Source organism: Somniosus microcephalus, chromosome 16 (genome assembly GCF_052327205.1).
Source record: "Somniosus microcephalus isolate GS21.2 chromosome 16, FLI_Smic_1.0, whole genome shotgun sequence".
Classification (NCBI taxonomy): Eukaryota; Metazoa; Chordata; class Chondrichthyes; order Squaliformes; family Somniosidae; genus Somniosus; species Somniosus microcephalus.
The window spans coordinates 30,677,630-30,705,161 of record NC_141002.1 but is presented as its reverse complement, the minus strand read 5'-3'; the positions used below and the strand labels follow the sequence as shown (position 1 = coordinate 30,705,161).

Genomic DNA, 27,532 nt, shown 5'->3' with positions numbered 1-27,532 from the left:
ACGCAACATGACCTTTGAGAGGCACAAATTTTTCACATGTGTACAGAAAATCGGCGAGACTATTGATCAGTATGTGACTGAACTGAGAAACCGAAGCAAATCGTGTGAATTTGGGGGACTGACAGACTCGCTGATAAAAGACAGACTGGTGTGTGGTATTCCAGATAATGGTCTAAGGGAAAGACTGCTAAGAGAGCAAGATCTAGACCTGGGAAAAGCCATAGCACTGTGTAGGGTTACAGAGACTGTGAAGTTGCAGGCAAAGGAGCTGTTCAGTGACAGTAGCTGCAACGTGGATGCAGTGAGAAAGAACGGATACAAACCGTTTAACAAAGAGAGCGCCAATGTGAAAAAAGAGACGTGGCCAGCAAACAAAAATGAAAGGGACAATCGGAAGTCATGTCGTCGATGTGGTACACAGCATCCACCAAGAAAGTGTCCAGCATATGGTAAAACATGCAATAGATGCAACAAAAACAACCATTATGCCCGTTGCTGTAAGAACCAAGCGCAACAAAGCAAGGTCCATACAGTAGATGAAAGCGAGATAGAGGAATTCAATGTAGATGTTGTGTCTGAAAACAAAAAAGAAGAAAGAGACTGGATATTGACACTAAAAGTGAATGACATACACATTCCATTTAAATTGGATACTGGAGCACAAGTTAATGTGATATCAGAGACCGATTTTAAGAGAATTAGACCCAGACCAAAGTTACATGGAATACAAGTGAAAGTGACCGGATACTCAGGTACTGATATACCAGTGAAAGGAAAATGCATTGTCAAAGTAACACACAAGGACAGAGAGCACACGCTAGCATTAATCGTGGTGCCAAAGGATGTGCAAGCCATACTAGGGTTAAAAGCCTGTGAGAGACTGGACCTGGTAAAGAGAGTCCTCGTTGTGGAAAGCGAAGGAGAGACAGTCTATGATGAACTCATGAAAGAGTAAAAAGACCTATTTAAGGGTCTAGGCTGCATTCCAGGAGAACACACGATCAGAGTAGATAAAAGTATGACACCGGTCATACATCCATGCAGAAAAGTTCCGTTTGCTCTTCAAAAGCAACTGAAGGCAGAGTTGGACAGGATGGAAAGCCTGAACGTGATTCAGAAGATAGATGAGCCAACTGAGTGGGTGAGTTCCCTCGTCGTAGTGGACAAAAAGAATGGAAAACTCAGAATTTGCCTGGATCCAAGAGATCTAAACAGAGCAATAAAGAGAGAGCACTTCAAGCTTCCTACACGTGAGGAAATCATGGCACAGTTTGCAAATGCAAAATATTTCAGCAAGTTAGATGCGTCCTCAGGATTTTGGCAGATGAAGCTGGACGAAGCAAGTTCAAGACTGTGCACGTTCAACACTCCATTTGGCAGATACAGATTCCTAAGGTTACCATGTTATCTTATTCTTTCTTCAAGTTCTAGTGTATTGACATATTTCATGTGAACACACAAAGCAAGGGTAAAAAACCTTGATCATGATAATGATAATGTAAGTTCATTAAATATTGTTAGTTAAAAGTAAAATACTTTTGTTTTAAGAAAGGGAGATGTAATGATATCAGCAAATAGTGATGATATTTGTCTGTGTTTGATTACTTATGCCTTACAGCATATTTGTCTGTGTTTTTGATTACTTGTGCCTGACCAGCAGAGGTCATGTGAGAGACAAGCAGTCCAGAGGAGTTTTACTTTCAGTTTCATTCTAAATGCATCTCAGCATAGTGTGTTCTGTAAAAAGCTGTAGAAAGTCTTGAACAAGACTTTAGATTAAACAACATTCTCTTTCAGAAATGAGTCTTTATTGAACCCAAAAAGAAATCAAAACAGATGCGGGGAGGATGTTTCCACTGATGGGCGAGACTAGAACTAGGGGGCATAATCTTAGAATAAGGGGCTGCCCTTTCAAAACTGAGATGAGGAGAAACTTCTTCACTCAGAGGGTAGTAAATCTATGGAATTTGCTACCTCAGAGAGCTGTGGAAGCTGCAACATTAAATAAATTTAAAACGGAGATAGACAGTTTCCTAGCTGATAAGGGAATTAGGGGTTACGGGGAGCGGGCAGGGAAGTGGACATGAGTCTAGGTTCGGATCAGCCATGATCCTATTGAATGGCGGAGCAGGCCCGAGGGGCCATATGGCCTACTCCTGCTTCTTATGTTCTTATATTCTAGTGCTCAAAGGTGTGGCCAAAGAGGTGCATTTTAAGGGTCTTAAAGAAGGAGGTTGAGGTGGAGAGGGGGAGGGGTTTAGGGAGGGAATTACAGGCAACTGAAGGCGCGCTGGCAATGTTGCGGCTAAGGAAGGGTGGATGCATAGGAGGTTGAATCAGAGTAATTGAGAATTTGGGGGTGGGTTGCAAGGATGGAGAAGAGACAGGGAGGGCAGGATTTAAACACAAGCAAGGGAATCTCAAATTAGAGGCATAAAAAGTGCCAGGAGCCATGTAGATAAGCGAGGACATGGGAAATGTGCGAGTGGGACTTGGTGTAGAATAGGGCAACAGAGTTTTGGGTGAGCGGAGGTCTACGGAGGGTGAAGGATTTGAAGCCAGCCAGGGGAACATCGGAATTGTCGAGCCTGGAGCTCACAATGGCATAGATGAGGGTTTTAGCAGCAGATGGGCTAAGGCAGGGGCATTGGCAGGTGATGTTACAGAGGAGAAGGGGTTTGAAGCTCAGCCCAGGGATGAATTGGACGCCAAAGCTGTAAACAGTCTGGTACAGTCTGAGACAGTGGCCGAGAAGGAGTTGGTTGCAAGGGTACAAGATTTGTGCCGGAGGCGGAGGTCAATGTATTTGGTCTTTCCAACGTTTAGCTGTGTTCACCTAAGACTGGATGTCGGGCAAGCAGTCTGACACCACAGAAGCAGTGGAGGGGTCAAGAGGTGGTGGAGAATTCCACATTAAATTATACAAAAACTATTGGGCATCTGGGACTGATTGGAAAAGAAGATTGAGGGGGAACATGATCTATGTTTCCATACAGATCATGTAAAAGGCTGTTTAACTTGTAACAATACAAAATGAACAAGTCCCATTAACTCCTTTAAAAAGAGAGGTAGGGCGAGGACAGAACTAGACTCAACTGTGACGTCCCCAAATGTCAGACAGCTGTAGATAATCAGCATTAAGGCTCAAACATAATTTACTTTTAAGAAGTTTAAAAGTTGTTTTTTACAAAATGGCCTACACACAGGACAATTAGTTCACCATAATTGTGTACGGACTTGGGAATGATCGCGGAGCATTTGTGAAGACCTCAATGCCATCCAAAAAGGGTGTTCACGTGTCAGGAAAAACATCAGGCAACAGGAATCCCCCAAGAAAGCAGATTGGTAGCCAAAGACAAATCTTCGGATTATTATTTAAATCAGGCTGATACAACAGCATCACCACCTGAATCAATGGTAACAGTAGTGCTCAGTACTCTCTGGTAGCAGAGCAGTTTATTCAACAAGGTTAGCACAGCTTTAAGTACCCATAGGGCCAATTTAATTTGCTTTGATTATTTTCCAGTGTGTGCAGACGCAGCACATCATTCCAGCCAAATTGGTTTAATGGAAATGGTTTGCCAAATTAAACCAAAATTAGTGCCCACTATCAACGACTGCACAAAAAGCACTGAGAATGAAACCGATTACCCATTGTTGTACATTTGAGATGCTTAATCTGTTTAAAGTCAGCAAAAGGTGCCATAAATCTGAATGACTTATTTAAAATGTTCCATAACCAGACAGCATTTCTGACGAAACTGGAATCTCAGCCACTTGCACAGTCATTGTTTCGAGGGTTAGAGTGTGACAAAATACACTGGTTTAAACTGCTCTGCTAAGACCCATTGACACGCGTGGAGGGAGCTTACCTCAACATACTTGTCCATGCAGGCAGAGCCCGGCTGCAGCTTATCAAATTCAATCCGCTGCACATGGCTGGGGAATTGTGCTTCGATTGGACCATCAGACTCTCTGAGCTGCTGCAGTGGCATAGCTAGTCCTGCTGGCTTAAGAGAAAATAAAATAAAACTCAAAGCTCCCCACTACAGACTATTCATAAAAAATAGATTTAAGAGCGGCTCGGCAACAATAAACATTAGGTTCCATCAGACCAAAAATGTGGAATAAAAATATTATTTTATGCAGGTCCACAACTCCCATTTGATGAGTCCTGACACGGAAGTTTCAAACACGTCCTGGGTCCATGAAGGGCCTGAAGGGATACTTACAGTCCTAGCCCTGTCTCGGGCTACCCCAGGTCAGGCGTATTCCCCAGACGTTCACCTTCAACTTAAGTTAGAGATAGCCGAATTCCATAAGACGCTTAAATGGGTCTAAAGGTTCAGGCTATCTCTCCCTAAAGGAAAGGAACAACTGAAGATGTTACCGTCCTAGAGATAGCACTTTTAATAAGTTTAACTAGACTGTAACCTTCCGGATTTTATGAGGGTCCGGAATACCCCCCAGAATTCTGCAACTCCTTACAAAAGAGTGTACAGAAATGGAGTTCGCGAGTTTATACAGAAATACTCTTTGAGACAATTCTAAAAATATAGTTTTATTTAGGAGCCGACATTCTGTTAACAGCTGTTGAATCAGTCGCAACATTAACAATTCAAAATACAAATAGCTTACTTTTCTTACTTCTCAGAGATCCTTATTTTCAAATCTTTACTTCATTACATTTCTTACTTATTTCTAAATGCAGATTATCCACTAAAATCAATTACTTTGATTACCCGAGACTCAAAGTTAAAAACTTAGAGCGTGCCTGTGAAGTTGAGAAATGCTTGGCCCATTCAGCGAGTTCTGACTTTCTGTTTGAAAAGATCTTTCTTTTATACCGTTTTTGCAGTGGTTTATTCTTTGAAGTTCTCTGATGTCAGCTAATTGTCTTTATTGATACCTCTTTTGAATGCTTTCTATCTTACTGTCAATTTAGCTGCTGCATGCATAATTATGTCTCTACCTTTAGGTGTTTCAAAAACTATCATAAAAACAATATGACAGCTATGGTTTCTGTTTGATGCCATTCTTACAAAATTCTTTCATTCAATTCTTAATATTGGCTTAACTGATTTTTAGTAGACATTGTGACTCCGTGGTGGTCCAAGTTCAATACAAAAACAATGTAATTGCTTGGTGTATCTATTGAAGTCATATCTTCAAAATGTTCTTGTTGGTATATTTACTGTGTGTAAATTAAAGACACTTCAACTAGGGTGGTTCATGCATTTCTAGCTATCTCAATTGGTTGCACATTTAATCTTATGTTTCCTGCCTTCCAAGTTTAACATAAAAACTATTTGATCAGCAGGTGTTTCTTTTACCTTGATGTCATCTTTTCAAAGGCACATGCCTCTTTTAATGTTTGTGTTTCTGTTTTACGTGTTAGTTCTTAACACTTTAAACTTTTCATTGTTTTATTCCCAAATTCCAGACCTTTCGGAATCGCCAAACTGCCATTTCAATAGGGTAATTGTTTTAGTATATTTAACTAATTCCCATTTCAAAGCTTGTTTGGTTTTTACAACTTTGTTAAACAACTGATCTTTATCTCAGAAGCCTGTATTCTGTTTGCAGCCTGTGTCTCCAAGGCTTTAGATTTTTAAACCCAGTATATCATGTATTAATAAATATCAGAATTCTGTTCATATTATGGTGTATCTTTCTGAAATATGGCTTATTCCCTCACAGGCCTTGGTAAGGATAGACGGGAACTGCAGCAAATACCAGTAAAACCCAGTAGAACCTTCAATTATACTTCAGTTTTGCTTCCTCCCAAGCACCGTGACACCATTTTTCACACACAGGGTAGTAGAAATTTGGAACACTCTTGCCCAAAAGGCTGTGGATACTGGGACAATCGGAGCTTTCAAGCCTGCGATCGATAGATTTTTGTTAGTTAAGGGTATCGAGGGATATGGAAAAAAGGCAGGAAAATGGAGCTGAGGTGCAGATCTGCCCGGACCTCATTGAATGGCGGAGCAGGCCCAAGGAACTGAATGCCCTACTCCTGTTCCTAATGTTCCATCAGATTCTGAACAATCAAACTCAATGTTTTGGTAGCCTCCCCCTCGACAATTCAGCGAGCTTATCCTGTGAGGTGGTGAGTCATACACACCAGGATGGGCCCAGGTTTGATCCTTGGTCTGTGTTGAGGAAGCTGATCAAAGCCAGGGTGGTGGTAGGGAGTGCTACAGTTGGCCTCAGTGGTCATGGCCTAGGGAAGGGAAAAATCGGCCAAGGCTTCTGTGACTCATCACAATCCAGCGGCCCCTGCTAGAGATGGTGTGAGTGGACAGTAGGTAATTACAAAATTACCACCCCACCTCCACCATCAAACACCCACTGACACTCACTATGAAGGCTCCTTTATGAATAATGACCAGCTGGATGAAGGTACCAAAGGATCACCTGTGGAACTGTACCCCAATAGAAAGACTTATACTGCATTTCATGACCGCAGGTCATCCTAAAGCGTTTTATGACCAAATCAATTACTTTTGAAGTACAGTCAGTCACTGCTTATAATGTAGGAAATGCAGCAGCTAATTTGTGCACAGCAAGCTCCCACAAACAGCAATGTGATAATGACACTGAACAGATAATCTGCTTTAGTGATGTTGGTTGAGGGATAAATATTGGCCAGGACACTTGTTGAGTCTGTGCTTTCCAAATGTAGTTATGCTGAATAACTGGACACAGACAACAGAATACTTAAACAGGTCTTTAGTAACTGAGGGTCAGGGCTGAACTGAAATACAATTTGCTCCACAGGGTTTATATACTGGTGTGGTCACCACCGGTACTACAACATACAGGAGCCATCAGAAAGTAGTTCATCACCTTAAGGTAGTCTCTTAAGGTGGTACAGGTTACATACACTACAACACTGGGGAAAATTCTCCTGCTCTTCTTCGAAATAGGATTTTCATTTTGATATGTCTTCAATAGGAAACAAGGCAAGGGATTACACAATAAATGGTAGGATACTGAGAAGTGCATGTCCACAGGTCCCTAAAGGTAGCAGGACAGGTAGATAGGTGGTTAAGAAGGCATACAGGATACTTGCCTTTATTAGCCGAGGCACAGACTATAAGAACAGTGAGGTTATGCTTCAAATGCATAAAACACTAGTTAGGCCACATCTATAGTACTGTGTACAGTTCTGGTCACCATATTACAGGAAAGATGTGATTGCACTGGAGAGGGTAGAGGAGATTTACGAGGATGTTGCCAGGACTGGAGAATGTTAGCTTTGAAGAAAGATTGGATAGGCTGGGGTTGTTTTCTTTGGAACAGAGGAGGCTGAGGGGAGACTTGATTGAGGTGTATAAAATTATGAGGAGCCAAGATAGAGTGGATAGGAAGGACCTATTTCCCCTAGCAGAGAAGTCAATAACCGGGGACATAGATTTAAAGTAATTGGTAGAAGGATTTTCAGGGATTTGAGAAGAACCTTTTTCACCCAGAGGGTGGTGGGGGTTTGGAACTCACTGCCTGATAGGGTGGTAGAGGCAGAAACACTCATTACATTTCAAAAGTACTTGGATATGCACTTAAAGTGCCGTAACCTACAGGGCTACGGACCAAGTGCTGGAAAGTGGGATTAGGCTGGAGAGCTCTTTTTTGGCCGGCAGACACGATGGGTCGAATGGCCTCCTTCTGTGCCGTAAATTTTTACGATTCTATGATCACCATGGGATCTTTTATGTCTACCCGAGCGGGCAGATGGGAGCTTGGTTTAACATTTCAGCCGAAAGACGGGACCTCCAACAGTGCAGTGGAACTCCATACTGCACTGTAATATCAGCTTAGATTTGGCTCTCAAGTCTCTAGTGGGACTTGGACCCACAACTTTCTGACTCAGATGAGAGTGCCATCACTGAGCCATGGCAAGGAGTCAACAACATTTAGGAATGGGTAAATAACTGGGGGGGGGGGGGGGGGGTGGGGGGGAAATAAAAGGCACTTCTCCTATGTCTAGACAAAGCAGTACTATAGTTAAGGAGAGAATGAAACAGTCCCTGGAACTATCAGTGTATAAACAAATGGAATTCCATAGTGTTACTGTAGCAAATGGTCTCAGTACTTTAATGGTTAAGACTGGGAATCAAAACACCTCCCTCTGCCCCACCACAAGCTCTGATTGCGAGGAACCTCCGACTGAGAGAACAATCTAAGTAACAGTATGAACACCTCCACAGTCCTGATGACAGCTTGCTGCTTGATGAAACAGCCAAGGATGAAGTGAAAACGACCAACAGAATAACCAAGGGCAAGTCTGGGGTCAGCATAATCAGTGCTGCGCCAGAAGAGATGGGCCACCTCCCTCCCTCTTTTTCTGGTTGGGTTTAATGAAGAGGTCCTGAATTTCTGTTAATACTGTAGACGCCCATTCAGCAAAGAAGGTCTGCTCACCTGCACTTGAGAAAGCAACCCCACCATGCCACTCTGAAAACTCACATTCTTCACTGAGTATCTATTAAAACGGCACTGCCTCTTTAAACTACTTGGATAGAAGGAGTGAGCAGAAACGCTGTGGACCATTTTCAGTCCGACAACAAGCAGGACATGTTTAATGCAGCTAATAAAAGGTATTCCTCATAATGCTGAATCAGCACACCCAGGCCATCTCATTTGCAAAACTTCACCAAGATGACTGCCTCCCGACAAGTGTATTTTATTCCCAACTTCGATCACAAACTTCAAACGGCCAGTGTTGCGACAAGAGCAGCAGATTTTCTGGAAGTTAGCTGAAGGGCTGGCAGGCCGCACAGATCGGTTTAAAACTCCGATTGGGAAGTCGTCAGGTGAAGCCCTGGAGTACTGCACAGTTCTCAGCAAGCTTCTGAATTCCTATTGTTCACACGCCTAAAGCAATGCAAAGCAAACCCTGCGCTACATGTAAAAATAACATGAATCTGACTCTGGGGCATGTTCCAAGGAGGAAAGAAACAGGTTGAAGCTACCTGGTAGTATATATTCATGTATAAATGGAGGGAGAGGAGGCAAAACTTAGAATCATAGGCCCAAAATTTGCGGTCGGAGGCTTCCCGTGGGCGGATGCCTCCGACCCGCAAAAAATCTACGAATTTACCAGGTGGCCCGGGAGGTTCGTAGATTCGCGCTCCTGGGCCTCTCCGGGTACCCACGGGCAGAGGCCCACATATCCCAGAGGCGGTTCGTAAGTGCCCCTGGGATCACATGGGCCGGCCCAGCCAATGAAAGAAGGGTATCCCCATTCATACTTAGGGGGATTCTGTACGTATGAAACCAGGCATAAGAATTTCACGGGCATTCAACGGGCAGAAGTTGGGCAAATAGCGCAACTCTCCGCCCGCGGAGGCCCTTCTCCAGGGGATGCGGATCATCTGCCAAGAGAATTCTTGACAGATCGCAAGTTCCGGGTTTTCGCGCATGCGCTTCACATGCCTAAACCCGGAATTTGCGCGGCCCCTACGGGCACGTGCGTACCTTGTACGCACCTGCAGGTGTCGCAAATTACAGCCCAATGAAACTTACAGCACAGAGGGAGGCCATTCGGCCTATTGTGTCTGTGCTGGCTCTTTGAAAGAGCTCTTCAATTAGTCCCACTCCCCTGCTCTTTCCCCACTCCCCTGCTCTTTCCCCACTCCCCTGCTCTTTCCCCACAACCCTGCAATTTTTTCCTTTTCAAGTATATATTCAATTCCCTTTTGAGGGTTACTATTGAATCTTTTTCTATCACCCTTTCAGGCAGTACATTCCAGATCCTTAACAGCTCCTTGCGTAAAAAAAAACTAATCTCCCCTCGGGTTTTTAAACCCGTGTCTTCTGGTTACTGACCAGCCTGCCTGTGGAAACAGTTTCTCCTTATTTACTCTATCAATACCCTTCATGATCCTGAACACCTCTATTAAATCTCCCCTTAACCTTCTCTGCTCTAAGGAGAACATTCAAAGCTTCCCTAGTCTCTCCACATAACGGAGGTCCCTCATCACTGGTATCATTCTGGTAAATCTTCTCTGCACCCTTTCCAAGGCATTGCATTATACAGACTGATGTAGGGCTCATTGCAAATCCTCCCCATCATAAAAATAATCACCAATAATGTGACCCACCAGAAACATAGGGCTCGATTTTAATAGCCCTGAGAAGGTGGGTTTGGAGGCGGGTCTGTAGCGAAAATCGGAAAAAATGGTTTCAGACTGCCAACCCACCTCCATCCCGCCCCCAACCGATTTTCGTGAGTGTCTGTTCAACCGCTCCCAAACTGACCCGACGGGAACCGGTGGGACAGGTAGTTAAGAGCCTGTTAACTACCTTGCTAATCCTATTTTGATAGTGGTTTCCCATTTTCGAGCTTCTGGCTCCTGTTTTCCGTCTTGTCAGAAACAAGCCAGCTTCAAGGAGACGAGTTACTGGAGGACATGATTTGTAGTCATTGGTGGAGCACTGTAAAAGCACCCCTGAAACATGGCTAACATTCAATGCAACAACTTTACTGTTGTAGGTATGGAATAAGAATTTTGCACATCTACTGACCTTGTGACTGTTCAAGCTGACACCCATCTGCTGTGTGACCTGAATGGAATAATTTCAGGCCACTTCGACTGTGCGCTTGCAAGCTTGTTACCTCAAATGAAATCTATAGCAAGGGGATGGGAAAAATGTATGTCCTCTCATCCTGGTCCTCATAATCGGAGGAGTACCAGCTGTGTGGCTCAGCGCAGATCTTCCTGGGAAGACGAGGAGGATGATGATGAGGGGCGCCTTGCGTGCCCTGTTGTGACCAATGCAGCATCCTTCCAGTTCACTGCTGCCTATCAAGAAGGTTATGCACACTGCCATGCCACATTTGCATTAGCTTACTCTTCAACCATAGGTGGCTACCATATGGCTCTGTAATTGTAGGCGACATTTGCCCAACTTCATACATCATCCCTGCTATACCCGGTTATTTCCTATCACTTTCACCATCAGCATTACAAAAGCAAGTTGCCCTGAGCCCTCAATGCGCTTTTGCCATTTCCCAGAACATATAGGCCACACAATCAACTGTTTGTCATAATCTTTCTTTACCACACGACAAGAGGATCACAAACCAAGAACATTTAGGAAAAAAAAGGCACAACACCCACGTGAGTCCCCTTGTGACTATAGGCGTTTAATCTTTCTCTTACGCGTGCTTCTACGTGGTGCTTCCCTGTGGCTTCAGCAGATGTAGAAGCACCTTACTGACTAGGATGCTGCACCTGCTTACATGCCTTTGGTGGGTGTCGTCTGGGTTTGGGAGCCTGGGAGGGCTCTTCAACAGTCTGCTCTTCCTGCGGCTGTGTAGGGCTGAAACGGCCATCTCAGTTGGCTCTGCAAAGTCGGTCTCTGACCGAGGGCTCCGCAGTGGCATGGTTGTGTGAGCGCTTTGAGAGGAGCCCACACTTCCTTGTGTCCTGCCAACAATATCCCTCTCATGGGTCAGCCGCACCTCAGTGATGGCAAATGGCTGGAGAGCACCTTGCTGCACATCAGACGGGCCATGAGGACCCATATCTGCACTGGCAGTCCTCATCACAAGGACGTCCATGAAGCTCTGGTCTCTCTGCTCAATAGCTGCCCATCTCCCCTCCAGAGATGACAATCTATTTTGAACAGTTACCATGTTTTCCTGACTCTGGTGACTTATTTCCTCCATGGCAGTTGCCATCTTATCCATGGAGGTTGCCATCCTATCCATGGTGGTGCGTTCATGCGCCATTGCCTCCACCACGGCAGTGCTGATGTTACAGATGGACTCCTCCATTCTATCCACACTCGCACTAACCCTGGAGGCAAACCCTTCCAGAGACTCCTGCACTTGTTCCTGTATTTCACGAACCGCTCTTTTTCTGGATGGCCCCAGAGGCACAGCGTCTGCATGCAGCTCAGTAGAGCTAGGAGATTGCTGCAACCTCCACCAAGGACTCTCCACTGCTGTCGTTATCTCCACCATCTGCTGATGCTCATTTGTGCGCTGTGATAGACCAGGTGACAACACTACTCTAACTCGCGAGAGCCCCACCGAGGTGCGCGTTGCTGCGCTGGTGCTGGGTGCGCTGAGTCCTGATGACGCTGCTCCCTCAGAGGCTTCAGGTTCCTCTGAGGAGTCGTCTGGCTCTTCGTCCTGGATCGTGGGGAGGGGGGGCGCTCGATAGTCCTGTGGGAGATTAAAAGGCATGATTTAGACATCTGATATTGATGAAGCAGACACAGCCTTTTGTGCACATGATACAACGCGATTCTCTATGAACATCATATGCCATTGCAGTCAATCACTAAATGTCAATGAGAGGGATGAAACTCTTATGTCACCAGTTTCCTCTAGTGTGCCCATCGCCCACTTCCAGATCCTCGCCACCTCTAACAATTTTGTGTGCAGCCTTCTCAGCACTTGTCAAGGTTGCTAGGGTTGGTGTACCTGCACCAGTCAATGCTCTGTCTCTCTTATTGTGGGCTATCTTTTCCCGCAAGGAGGGATACAAGTGGAGTTTCAACCCGTGATGGAGTGAGTGTGAAGAATCCCTATCATAGAATCTTTGAGGGAGACGAAGATGGGGTGAGGTCTCAAGAGGAAGCGAGATCGCTGTGCGTTGTTAGTTGTTGTCCCTGCATAACAGTGGGAGCAAGTCTAAGGGATGCATAATAGGATGGTGAAGTGATTCAGTACAGAGACAGAGATGGATAGGTAAGGGGCCAAGGGAAGTAAGGGTAAGGTGGTATGTGGAGGAGCAGGCTAACAACGCAGCGTGCTGGTGATGAGAAGAGAAGGGAAGCAGATTGAAGGTAAGTGTGATGTGATGCTCACTTCTGATGTTTGCACAAGCTCATTAAACCGTTTTCAGCACTGGTTCCAGGAGCGTGAACAAACGGACCTTACGCTGACCTCCTCAGCAATGAGCAGCCAGGCTGCCTTGGTCTGCTGAGGAGGCTTCCTCCGGTCATCAGGAGGGAAGAGAATCTCCCTGCGCCCTCTGACAGCATCCACAAGAGCATGGAGGGACTCATCATTAAATCGAGGAGCTGCCTTGCCTCTGGAAGAAGTCGTTGTGGATGGAGCAATCTCACTGAGTATCAGAATCCAGAAGAGAAAGGCTGAGGCGGAATGGCAGCTTTAAAACCAGCTGCTATGATGACATCATCAGAGGTGGCCAGTCGACCCGATCGCACTCATTGGACCGGCCAGCGCGCCCCAATGAAATCAACAAGCTGATTTAATTAAAATCGGACATCAGCAGCTGATCCCGTCGGAAGCGGCTCCGGAACCCGCCCACTACGCAACCCGACTCCAACCTGCCTCGGAAATAAAAAATCAAGCCCATAGTCTCTTGCTATCTGTCAGCAGTTTATCACCCTGGGCTGTTGTTATGCACCCCTAGGTCACAGAGTGGCACTGGCACAAATGCCGAACAGCCACATGGAACGTTTGATACTGGGTCGAAGTGACCGACAGTGAGGGAGTCAAATTAATGAGGGAAGAGTGAAAGTCCACCGTGCCAAATCAGGACAGTGACATTGTGGCAATATTTTCTCCAAAAGAGAACAGGAGGCACAATCCCCAAGAGGTCTGATTCTGAAGATACACTGTGATGGATTGCAAAAATCATTACATTGTCAGACAGGTGGCAGAGTTTGGAGATGCATTTCAATCATCTTAATTTACAGCAAATAAACTCTGCTCCAGTGAACAGTTACAACAACTTGGCTGACACTAGTTTGCTGGCTTTGAAACAGTGAATTCACATCATTGCTTCGCTCTGGGATGTTCGGAGGATGTGATATGGCTTTGTGATATTAATTATTATAATGTGCAGTACCAGAAGCAGCAGAAACTGAGGTCCGAGGATAGCCTCTCTTCTCTTAGACAATCCCTCGGAACCGAGGATGACTTGCTTCCACATTAAAAATGAGTACTCAGGTGACTGACGAGTCCAATGCGGGACCTACAGTCTCTGTCACAGGTGGGGCAGACGGTGGCTGAAGGGGCGGGTGGGTGGGGTGCTTGGGTTGACGTGCGCTCCTTGCGCTTGGCTTCCGCTTGCTCCCAACGAAGAGACTCGAGGGGTTCGGCGCCTTCCCGGATGCTTCTCCTGCACTTTGTACGGTCTTGGGCAGGGATTCCCAGGTGTCGATGGGGATGTTACACTTTTTCAAGGAGGCTTTGAGGGTGTCCTTCAAGCGTTTCCTCTGCCCACCTGCGGCTCTCTTGCCGTGCCGGAGCTCCGAGTAGAGCACTTGTTTTGGTACTGCCCCCCAATTATCAAAATCCACGACAAGGACTTGGACAACTGATGCGCTATCAATAACTCAAAAGACTGAGATTAAGCAAGTAATTAAAAGGCTTTCATTAACAAGAGAATGAAGGTGTGCCTCGAGTGGTCGACCGGTCCAGAATACAGAGGGACTGTGGAGCAGTCACCTTTATACCTGGACTCGTGGGAGGAGTCAGCCGAGACATGTACAGGCATGTACACAGTGGAATACAAACAGTGGTTTACCACATTCACCCCTTGTTTACAAATGAGTCCGGCGGGGTGAAGTGTATTAAAAGTTAGTGTATTGGAGTCTCTCCGGAGGTCTTGTCTGCCGCTGTGATCGACGTGGCGACGGCGGGGTAGTGAAGCTTCCGGCGTCGAGTCCCGCGTAGGCTGGGGCACTGGTGTGTAGTCCTCGTAGGCGTCGAGCGGGTCGCAGGGCCCAGGCCCGCCATCTGCTGGGGCTGGATATCGGGTCGTGGGGGGGGGGGTGGTGGTAGTGGGTAGTGGGTTACTGCGGCCCCCGAGGGTGCGAGGTCTCGTATGGAGACTGTGTCCTCCCGCCCGTCCGGGTACGCAATGTAAGCATACTGGGGGTTGGCGTGGAGGAGGTCGACCCTTTCGACCAGGGGGTCCATTTTATGGGTCCTCACGTGTCTTCTCAGTAGGACCGGCCCTGGGGACGTCAGCCATGGCGGTAGCGATGTCCCCGATGTGGACTTCCTTGGGAAGACAAACATTTTCTCATGAGGGGTGGCGTTAGTGGCAGTGCAGAGCAGTGACCGAATAGAGTGGAGCGCATCGGGGAGCACATCCTGCCAGCGGGAGGTCGGAAGGCCCCTAGACTTTAAGGCTAGCAGGGCGGCCTTCCAAACTGTCGCATTCTCTCTTTCCACCTGTCCGTTCCCCCGGGGGTTGTAACTGGTGGTCCTGCTTGTGGCAATACCCCTAGCGAGCAGGTACTGACGGAGTTCGTCGCTCATAAACGATGAGCCCCGGTCGCTATGGATATAGCTGGGGAAACCGAACAGGGTGAAGAGGTCGTTCAGACATTTAATGACCGTGGCACTGGTCATGTCCGGGCAGGGGATGGCGAACGGGAAACGGGAGTACTCATCAATAATGTTGAGGAACTACACATTGCGGTCGGAGGAGGGGAGAGGCCCTTTAAAATCAACGCTCAGGCGCTCGAAGGGGCGAGTGGCTTTTATCAGGTGAGCCCTGTCTGGTCTATAAAAGTGTGGTTTGCACTCAGCGCAGACTTGGCAGTTCCTGGTCATGGTCCTGACCTCCTCAATGGAGTAAGGCAGGTTGCAGGCCTTGATGAAGTGGAAGAACCTGGTGACCCCCGGGTGGCAGAGGTCATTGTGGAGGGCCCGCAGTCTATCGATCTGCGCGCTGGCGCAGGTGCCACGCGATAGAGCATCCGGGGGTTCATTGAGCTTCCCGGGCCGGTACAAGATCTCGTAATTGTAGGTGGAAAGTTCGATTCTCCACCTCAAGATCTTGTCGTTTTTGATTTTGCCCCTCTGCTTGTTGTTAAACATAAAAGCAACTGAACGCTGGTCAGTGAGCAGGGTAAATCGTTTTCCGGCCAGGTAGTGCCTCCAATGACGCACAGCCTCCACAATAGCCTGGGCCTCCTTCTCAACGGCGGAGTGTCTGGTCTCCGGGCCCTGGAGGGTTCGTGAAAAGAAGGCCACGGGTTTCCCCGCCTGATTGAGGGTAGCGGCCAGGGCAAAGTCAGACGCGTCGCTTTCCACCTGGAAGGGGATGGATTCGTCCACTGCGTGCATGGTGGCTTTGGCAATGTCTTCCTTGATACGGTGGAAGGCTAAGCGGGCCTCTGCCGTCACGGGAAAAGAGGTGGACTTGATCAGCGGACGGGCCTTGTCCACATAGTAGGGGACCCACTGGGCGTAATAAGAGAAAAACCCGAGGCACCTCTTCAGGGCCTTGAGGCAGTGGGGCAGTGGGAGTTCCATAAGGGGACGCATCCGGTCGGGGTCGGGACCGATGACTCCGTGTTCCACAACACGGCCAAGGATGGCGAGGCGGGTTGTGCGGAATATGCACTTCTCCTTGTTATACATCAGGTTGAGGAGTTTGGCGGTGCAGAGGAATTTTTCGAGGTTTGCGTCATGGTCCTGCTAGTCATGGCCGCAGATGGTCACATTGTCCAGATATGGGAAAGTGGCCTGCAACGCATTTTGGTCGACCATCCGGTCCATCTCCCTTTGGAAGACGGAGACGTTGGTGACGCCAAAGGGAACCCTAAGGAAGTGATAGAGGCGGCCGTTTGCCTCAAAGGCAATATACTGGCGGTCCTCAGGGCAGATAGGGAGCTGGTGGTACGCTGATTTCAGGTCAATGGTCGAGAAGACGCGGTACTGCACGATCTGGTTGACCATATCAGCTATACGGGGGAGTGGGTAAGCGTCCAGCAGGGTGTAGCGATTTATTGTCTGGCTGTAGTCGATGACCAGGCGCTGCTTCTCGCCGGTCTTAACGACCACAACCTGGGCTCGCCAGGGGCTGGTGCTGCCCTCAATAATCCCCTCCTTCAGGAGCCGCTCCACTTCGGTTTTAATGAAAACCCTGTCCCCGGCACTGTATCGCCTGCTCTTTGTGGCAATGGGCTTACAGTCGGGGGTGAGGTTAGCAAACAGTGGGGGGGGGGGTGACTCTGAGTGTGGAGAGGTTGCACCTGGTGCACGTCGGGCAATTTGGAAGCTGCTGGCTGCGGACTGTGAGTGGGGGGAGGGGTCCACCGTACGCCATCGTAACACTTTTAAGGTGGCACTGAAAATCTAACCCCAGTAGAACGGCAGCGCAGAGGTGGGGCAGGACCAGAAGTTTAAAATTATCGTACACAGTCCCGTCTACTACGAGTGTCACCACGCAGTAGCCGCCAATGTCCGCCGACTGGGACTCAGAGGCCATAGAAATCCGCTGGTGCGCAGGCAGGACTGGGAGAGAGCAACGCCGCACCGTGTCGGGGTGGATGAAGCTCTCCGTGCTCCCAGAGTCAAAAAGGCAGATTGTTTCGTGACCATTTACCTTAATGTCCATTGTGGACCGGGCCAGCTGGTGCGGTCTCGCTTGGTCCAGCGTAACGGAGGCCAGCGTAGGGGTCGGTGTGTCGCTGCGAGTATCAGATGAGGCGGTGTTGGGGGCCTGCTGCGTCCTGGCTGTCGTCCAAGATGGCGGCGTCCATGATCCCCATGTGGCTGGAGGAGTCCAAAATGGCTGCTGTTCCGGTGGTTCGCACATGGCTGGGGAGGCCCAAGATGGCGGCCCGCACAGCCCACACGCGGCGCTGCTGGGGTTCGGGGTGGCTTTGGCCCTGCAGACGCTGGCGTAGTGTCCTTTCTTCCCGCAGCCCGAGCAGATCGCATTTTTCGCCAGGCAGCGTGCTCTGGGGTGTTTGGCCTGGCCACAGAAGTAGCATTTCTGGCCTTGGGGCACTGCTGTCTGGCCTTGGGACACTGCTGCGGTAGTTGGGCCATTGCTGGGATGTGGCTGGGGTGGCACGGCGCTATGAGACGGTCCTACCGTGTCCCAGGCTGTTGTTCCCCGCGGCGTCCACGGTGCAGAGGAGTAGGCGTCCATGCCCCGGTAGGCTGCGTCCAATGATAGTGCGAGTTCAGAGGCCTTGTTGAGATTGAGGTCACTCTGCTCCAACAGTCGCTGTCGGGTGTAATTGGACCTGTGGCCCGCTACAAAAGCGTCCCGGATAAGTTCCTCTGTGTACACGGCGGCCTTTACATCCTTACAACCACAGGCCCGGCCAAGCACAGACAGTGCCTGAAGGTATTCCTCGGTCGATTCCCCAGGTTGTTGTTTACAACTCCCCAGGAGGTGCCTAGCGTACACCTCGTTCACTGGGCGTGTGTACTGGTCCTTGAGGAGCTTGATAGCATCCGCGTACGAGGTCGCGTCCTGGATGACCGAGTACACTCGGTGGTTCACTTTGGAGGTCAGGACATCCAGTTTGTCCTTGTCCGATTTGACCGTTTCAGCGGAGGCGATCAGAAATTTTTCAAAACACCTAAGCCAGTGAGTAAACTTGGTGGATGAGTCCGCCTCCCGATGATCTAAGTCCAGGCATGCTGGTGTGAGGATCTTCTCCATTATAAAAATCTTGTTAATAAAATTGATGCGCTATCAATAACTCGAAAGACTGAGATTAAGCGAGTAATTAACAGGCTTTTATTAACAAGAGAATGAAGGTGTGCCTCGAGTGGTCGACCGGTCCAGAATACAGAGGGACTGTGGAGCAGTCACCTTTATACCTGGACTCGTGGGAGGAGTCAGCCGAGACATGTACAGGCATGTACACAGTGGAATACAAACAGTGGTTTACCACAACAACGTGGACCACATTCCATACCTAAGGAGCCTACTGTCAACTAGGGCAGACGTCGATGCCGAAGTCCAACACCGCCATCAGTGTGCCAGTGCAGCCTTCGGTCGCCTGAGGAAGAGAGTGTTTGAAGACCAGGACCTCAAACCCGGCACTAAGCTCATGGTCTACAGGGCAGCAGTGATACCTGCCCTGCTGTATGCCTCAGAGACATGGACCATGTACAGCAGGCACCTCAAAGCACTGGAGAGGTACCACCAACGCTGCCTCCGCAAGATCCTGCAAATCCATTGGCAGGATAGGCGCACCAACATCAGTGTTCTTGCTCAGGCTAACATCCCCAGCATTGAAGCTTTGACCAAGCTCGATCAGCTCCGATGGACGGGTCACATTGTCTGCATGTAAGGCACGGTTATATGCACTAACAGTTAGATTCTGCACTGGTGTGATTTACAATGTGACGTTACACGATCGCATACTGCTGTGATTTACAGTGTGACATCACACGATCGAGTGTTGGTGTGATTTACAGTGTGACGTCACACGATCGGTTGCTGGTGCGATTTACAGTGTGACGTCACACGATCGCGTGATGGTGTGACTTACAGTTTGACGTCACACGATCGAGTGTTGGTGTGATTTACAGTGTGACGTCACACGATCGTATACTGGTGTGATGTACAGTGTGACGTCACACGATTGCATACTGGTGTGATTTACAGTGTGACGTCACAAGATCGAGTGTTGGTGTGATTTACAGTGTGACATCACACGATCGAGTGTTGGCGTAATTTACAGTGTGACGTCACACGATCGAGTGTTGGTGTGATTTACAGTGTGACGTCACAAGATCGCATACTGGTGTGATTTACAGTGTGACATCACACGATCGAGTGTTGGTGTGATTTACAGTGTGACGTCAGAAGATCGAGTGTTGGTGTGATTTACAGTGTGACGTCAGAAGATCGAGTGTTGGTGTGATTTACACTGTCACATCACATGATTGAGTGTTGGTGTGATTGACAGTGTGACGTCACACGATCGCATACTGGTGTGATTTACATTGTGATGTCAGACGATCGGGTGCTGGTGTGATTTACAGTGTGCCGTCACACGATCGCATACTGGTGTGATTTACAGTGTGACGTCACACGATCGCATACTGGTGTGATTTACAGTGTGACGTCACACGATCGCATACTGGTGTGATTTAGTGTGATGTCACACGATCGAGTGTTGGTGTGATTTACAGAGTGACATCACAAGATCGAGTGTTGGTGTGATTTACAGTGTGACGTCACACGATCGAGTGTTGGTGTGATTTACAGTGTGACGTCACATGATCGCATACTGGTGTGATTTACAGTGTGATGTCACACGATCGAGTGTTGGTGTGATTTACAGAGTGACATCACAAGATCGAGTGTTGGTGTGATTTACAATGTGACGTCACACGATCGAGTGTTGGTGTGATTTACAGTGTGACGTCACACGATCGAGTGTTGGTGTGATTTACAGTGTGACGTCACATGATCGCATACTGGTGTGATTTACAGTGTGATGTCACACGATCGAGTGTTGGTGTGATTTACAGAGTGACATCACAAGATCGAGTGTTGGTGTGATTTACAATGTGACGTCACACGATCGAGTGTTGGTGTGATTTACAGTGTGACGTCACATGATCGCATACTGGTGTGATGTACAGTGTGACGTCACACGATCGAGTGTTCGTGTGGTTTACAGTGTGACGTCACACAATCGCATACTGGTGTGATTTACAGTGTGATGTCACACGATCGAGTGTTGGTGTGATTTACAGAGTGACATCACAAGATCGAGTGTTGGTGTGATTTACAATGTGACGTCACACGATCGAGTGTTGGTGTGATTTACAGTGTGACGTCACACGATCGAGTGTTGGTGTGATTTACAGTGTGACGTCACATGATCGCATACTGGTGTGATTTACAGTGTGATGTCACACGATCGAGTGTTGGTGTGATTTACAGAGTGACATCACAAGATCGAGTGTTGGTGTGATTTACAATGTGACGTCACACGATCGAGTGTTGGTGTGATTTACAGTGTGACGTCACATGATCGCATACTGGTGTGATGTACAGTGTGACGTCACACGATCGAGTGTTCGTGTGGTTTACAGTGTGACGTCACACAATCGCATACTGGTGTGATTTACAGTGTGACGTCACACGATCGAGTGTTGGTGTGATTTACAGTGTGACGTCACATGATCGAGAGTTCGTGTGATTTACAGTGTGACGTCACACGATCGCATACTGGTGTGATGTACAGTGTGACGTCACACGATCGAGTGTTCGTGTGGTTTACAGTGTAACGTCACACAATCGCATACTGGTGTGATTTACAGTATGACGTCACACGATCGAGTGTTGGTGTGATTTACAGTGTGACATCACACGATCGCATACTGGTGTGATTTACAGTGTGACGTCACACGATCGCATACTGGCGTGATTTACAGTGTGACATCACACGATTGAGTGTTGGTGTGATTTACAGTGTGACATCACACGATCGCATACTGGTGTGATTTACAGTGTGACGTCACACGATCGCATACTGGCGTGATTTACAGTGTGACGTCACAAGATCGAGTGTTGGTGTGATTTACAGTGTGACGTCACAAGATCGAGTGTTGGTGTGATTTACAGTGTGACGTCACACGATCGAGAGTTGGTGTGATTTACAGTGTGACGTCACATGATCGCATACTGGTGTGATGTACAGTGTGACGTCACACGATCGAGTGTTCGTGTGGTTTACAGTGTGACGTCACACAATCGCATACTGGTGTGATTTACAGTGTGACGTCACACGATCGAGTGTTGGTGTGATTTACAGTGTGACGTCACACGATCGCATACTGGCGTGATTTACAGTGTGACATCACACGATTGAGTGTTGGTGTGATTTACAGTGTGACATCACACGATCGCATACTGGTGTGATTTACAGTGTGACGTCACACGATCGCATACTGGCGTGATTTACAGTGTGACGTCACAAGATCAAGTGTTGGTGTGATTTACAGTGTGACGTCACAAGATCGAGTGTTGGTGTGATTTACAGTGTGACGTCACACGATCGAGTGTTGGTGTGATTTACAGTGTGACGTCACACTATCGAGTGTTGGTGTCATTTACAGTATGACGTCACACGATCGAGTGTTGGTGTGATTTACAGTGTGACGTCACATGATCGAGTGTTGGTGTGATTTACAGTGTGACGTCACACGATCGAGTGTTGGTGTGAATTACAGTGTGACATCACACGATCGAGTGTTGGTGTGATTTACAGTGCGACATCACACGATCGCATACTGGTGTGATTTAGTGTGAAATCGCATGATCAGAGTGTTGGTGTGATTTACAGTGTGACGTCACACGATCGAGTGTTGGTGTGATTTACAGTGTGACGTCACACGATCGCATACTGGTGTGATTTACAGTGTGACGTCAGAAGATCGAGTGTTGGTGTGATTTACAGTGTCACATCACATGATCAGAGTGTTGGTGTGGTTTACAGTGTGACGTCACACGATCAAGTGTTGGTGTGATTTACAGTGTGATGTCACACGATCGCATACTGGTGTGATTTACAGTGTGACATCACAAGATCGAGTGTTGGTGTGATTTACATTGTGACATCACACGATCGAGTGTTGGTGTGATTTACAGTGTGCCATCACACGATCGCATATTGGTGTGATTTACAGTGTGACGTCACACAATCGAGTGTTGGTGTGATTTACAGTGTGACGTCACACGATCGCATACTGGTGTGATTTACATTGTGATGTCACACGATCGGGTGCTGGTGTGATTTACAGTGTGCCGTCACACGATCGCATACTGGTGTGATTTACAGTGTGACGTCACACGATCGCATACTGGTGTGATTTACAGTGTGATGTCACACGATCGAGTGTTGGTGTGATTTAGAGTGACATCACAAGATCGAGTGTTGGTGTGATTTACAGTGTGAAGTCACATGATCGCATACTGATGTGATGTACAGTGTGACGTCACACGATCGAGTGTTCGTGTGGTTTACAGTGTGACGTCACACAATCATATACTGGTGTGATTTACAGTGTGACGTCACACGATCGAGTGTTGCGGTGATTTACAGTGTGACATCACACGATCGCATTCTGGTGTGATTTACAGTGTGACGTCACACGATCGAGTGTTGGTGTGATTTACAGTGTGACGTCACACGATCGAGTGTTCGTGTGGTTTACAGTGTGACGTCACACAATCGCATACTGGTTTGATTTACAGTGTGACGTCACACGATCGAGTGTTGCGGTGATTTACAGTGTGACGTCACACAATCGCATACTGGCGTGATTTACAGTGTGACATCACACGATCGCATACTGGTGTGATTTACAGTGTGACATCACAAGATCGAGTGTTGATGTGATTTACAGTGTGACGTCACACGATCGAGTGTTGGTGTGATTTACAGTGTGACGTCACACTATCGAGTGTTGGTGTGATTTACAATGTGACGTCACACGATCGAGTGTTGGTGTGATTTACAGTGTGACGTCACAAGATCGAGTGTTGGTGTGATTTACAGTGTGACATCACATGATCGCATACTGGTGTGGTTTACAGTGTGACGTCACAAGATCGAGCGGTTGGTGTGATTTGCAGTGTGACGTCACAAGATCGAGTGTTGGTGTGATTTACAGTGTGACGTCACACGATCGAGAGTTGGTGTGATTTACAGTGTGACGTCACACGATCGAGAGTTGGTGTGATTTACAGTGTGACGTCACACGATCGCATACTGGTGTGATTTACAGTGTGACGTCACACGATTGAGTGTCGGCATGATTTACAGTGTGACGTCACAAGATCGAGTGTCGGTGTGATTTACAGTGTGACGTCACATGATCGAGTGTTCGTGTGGTTTACAGTGTGACGTCACACAATCTCATACTGGTGTGATTTACAGTATGACGTCACAAGATCGAGGGTTGGTGTGATTTACAGTGTGACATCACACGATCGCATACTGGTGTGATTTACAGTGTGACATCACACGATCGAGTGTTGGTGTGATTTACAGTGTGATGTCACACGATCGAGTGTTGGTGCGATTTACAGTGTGACGTCACACGATCGAGTTTTGGTGTGATTTACAATGTGACATCACACGATCGAGTGTTGGTGTGATTTACAGTGTGACGTCACACGATCGAGTTTTGGTGTGATTTACAATGTGACATCACACGATCGAGTGTTGGTGTGATTTACAATGTGACATCACACGATCGAGTGTTGGTGTGATTTACAGTGTGACGTCACACGATCGCATACTGGTGTGATTTACATTTTGACGTCACACGATCGAGTGTTGGTGTGATTTACAGTGTGACGTCACACGATCGAGTGTTGGTGTGATTTACAGTGTGACATCACACGATCCAGCTGGGTGAGACAGCACTCGCCTGGTTCAATTCTGATCTATCTCATCCTAGCAGAGAATCACCGGCAAAGGCTTCTCTTCCTGCCCCCGCATCGTCACCTCTGGTGTCCCCCAAGGATCTATCCTTGGCCCCCTCCTATTTCTCATCTACATGCTGTCCCTTGTCGACATCATCCAAAAACACAGCGTCAGTTTCCACATGTACGCTGACAACACCTAGCTCTACCTCACTACCACTTCTCTCGACCGCTCCACAGGAATTGTCAGATTGCTTGTCTGATATCCAGTACTGGATGAGCAGAAATTTTCTCCAATTAAATATCAGGAAGACTGAAGCCATTGTTTTCGGTCCCCGCCACAAACTCCGTTCCCTAGCCACTGACTCCATTCCTATCCCTAACATCTGTCTGAGGTTGAACTGTTCGCAACCTTGGTGTCATATTTGATCCTGAAGTGAGAATCCGACCGCATATCCGTGGCATAACTAAGACCGCCTATTTCCACCTCCATAACATTGCCAATCTCCACCCTTGCCTCAGCTCAACCGCTGCTGAAACCCTCATCCACGCCTTTGTTACCTCTAGGCTTGACTATTCCAACGCACTCCTGGCTGGCCTCCCACATTCCACCCTACGTAAACTTGCGGTCATCCAAAACTCGGCTGCCCGTGTCCTAACTCGCACCAAGTCCCGTTCGCCCATCACCCCTGTGCTCGCTGACCTACATTGGCCCCCGGTTAAGCAGCGCCTCGATTTCAAAATTCTCATCCTTGTTTTCAAACCCTCCATGGCCTCGGCCCTCCCTATCGCTGTAATCTCCTCCAGCCCCACAAACACCACCCCCCCACTCCCCGAGATATCTGCACTTCTCTAATTCTGCCCTCTTGAGCATCCCTGATTATAATCGCTCAACCATTGGTGGCTGTGCCTTTTGTTGCCCTAAGCTCTGGAATTCCCTGCCTCAACTTCTCCACCTCGTTACCTCTCTGTCCTCCTTTAAGACTCTCCTTAAAACCTACCTCTTTGACCAAGCTTTTGGTCACCTGCCCTAATTTCTCCATATGTGGCTCGGTGTCAAATTTTTTGTCTTATAATACTCCTGTGAAACGCCTTGGGACGTTTTACTGTGTTGAAAGCGCTCCATAAATACAAGTTGTTGTTGTTGTTGTGATGCACCTTGGGATGTTTTACAATGTTAAAGGCGCTATATATAAATACTTGTTGTTGTTGTTGCTGCTGTGTTAACTGAGTGTGGGGGGACATGGTGGGCCTGTTTTATATGCCCTGAGTTAACCACATTGGATTTTTACCAAGATGGAGGCTATGATAACTGCAATTTATAACGTGTGGAAGAATCATATGGAAGGACCTATGGAGTGTTAGTGCACACCAAAGCATTTTTGATCATGTGAGGTTTAGGAATGATCCCAGTGGTGTGTAGTGGATTAAGAACGCTGTTTGTTAGTCCAATCCTTATAAATTTAACTCATTTTAGAAGGAAGGATAGATAAAGTGCAGCACCATCAGGCCATTACAGGTCGTGCATGATTCGAGAAGCTGGTTGCGCCTTTGTAAAGTACTTGGACAGCACGAGTCTGAAAATGGACAGACATGGGAGACAGGCTGAGCTTTAATAACATTTCATCTTCACTTTCTGTCAAGCAAGGAGGATAGATTTCATTAGTGTGATCTTAAATGAGTCTGCAGTAAGTTTCTCAAGTACCAGAGTTGTCAAGCAAGTAGGATAGATTTCATTAGTGTGATCGTAAGTGAGTCTGCAGTAAGTTTCTCAAGTACCAGAGGGTGGGAGGATGAGTGAATTTTGCTGAGGTGAATATTGATGATCCAAGTAGTTGACTGCTGTGCCCGTTTTCAACAGTGTTTTATTGCCATCAAGAGTCTCTACAATGCAATGGCTTCATTAGATGCTTTAATTCCTTTAACTTAATCTCCATCTTATAGACCAATCAGATCAACACATCAGCTGCACTTCTTCATCGAACCAAATTGAAATAAAATTGCTTGCACAGTGACTGTACAGAGAAGGAAATAAAACACAGCCAAGAATAGTCTTACACATGAAGCCAGCAACCCAGCCTGAGAAGAGGGAGAATGGCATTGGCCTGGATCCCTGCCTTCCCCAGGATCTCTCCCCTATGATGACCTCACTGACCACAGCCCCCTCCCACCACCCCCTCCAGGCTCATTGTATGTTGGGTGGCTGCACCAATTGTATACCTTCTAACTCCATGCTAACTCAATCACTCAGCTTAATAAAGAACAGTGTTGTCACCGGGCTTAAAGTACTGCCATCAATGTGCTGGAAGAAAATCACCCTTAAACCATGACACTTTAATGTTGTGCCAATACACACGCGCGCTACAGGATACTCTTAATTCATCACCATGAATTACTCCAACCAGTGCTCCATTCGAGTATGTATAACTCAAAGTATTGTCTCCCTACACAACCTTCGCTGACCTATATTGACTCCCGGTCCACCAGCGCCTCGATTTGAAAACGCGTGTTCAAATCCCTCCATCGCCTCGCCGCTCACTAGCTCTGTAATTTCCTCCAGCCGTACGACCCCGAGAACTCTGCGTTCCTCCAATTCTGGCCTCTCGTGCATACTCCACTTCCTTCACCCCACCATTGGCGGCTGTGCCTTCAGCTGTCTAGGCCCTAAACTCTGGAACTCCCTAAACCTCTCTGCCCCTTTAACATAGAAACATAGAAGATAGGAGCAGGAGTAGGCCATTCGGCCCTTCGAGCCTGCTCCGCCATTCAATGCGATCATGGCTGATCATCCAAATTCAGTACCCTGTCCCTGCCTCCTCCCCATATCCCTTGATCCCTTTAGCCTCAAGAAATATATCCAACTCTTTCTTGAATATATTTAATGAACTGGCCTCCACCGCCCTCTGTGGCAGAGAATTCCACAGGTTCACCACTCTCTGGGTGAAGAAATTCCTCCTCATTTCAGTCCTAAATGGCTTACCCCTTATCCTTAGACTATGACCCCTGGTTCTGGGCTCCCCGGCCATCAGAAACATCCTTCCTGCATCTAGTATGTCCAGGCCTGACAGAATTTTATAGGTTTCGATGAGATCCCCTCTCAATCTTCTAAACTCCAGTGAGTATAAGCCCAATCAACACATTCTCTCCTAAACTCTCCTTTAAGATGCTCCTTCAAACCTACATTTTTGACCATGGCTTTGGCCACCTGCCCTAACATCTCCTTCATGGACTCTGTCAATTTTTGTCTGATTACACTTCTGGGAAGCGCCTTGGGGTGTTTTACTGTGTTAAAGGCACTATATAAATACAAGTTGTTGTTGAAGAACATAATCCAAAGTCTAACAGTACTGCTGGGTGTTTTCAGTTTAAGACAGAAAATTTCACTT

General features: G+C 47.4%; 1 protein-coding gene across 2 annotated transcripts in view; it reads right to left on the bottom strand.

The window, feature by feature from the left end:
- Positions 1-27,532, bottom strand: part of pot1 (protection of telomeres 1 homolog) — a 457,382-nt gene that overhangs the window by 356,926 nt on the left and 72,924 nt on the right. For both annotated transcript variants that reach the window (XM_086008747.1, XM_086008748.1), the window contains one exon: positions 3,873-4,010. In XM_086008747.1, coding sequence (XP_085864873.1) covers positions 3,873-3,995 — 123 coding nt within the window. In that variant the 5' untranslated portion in view covers positions 3,996-4,010. The remainder of the gene's footprint in view (positions 1-3,872; positions 4,011-27,532) is intronic.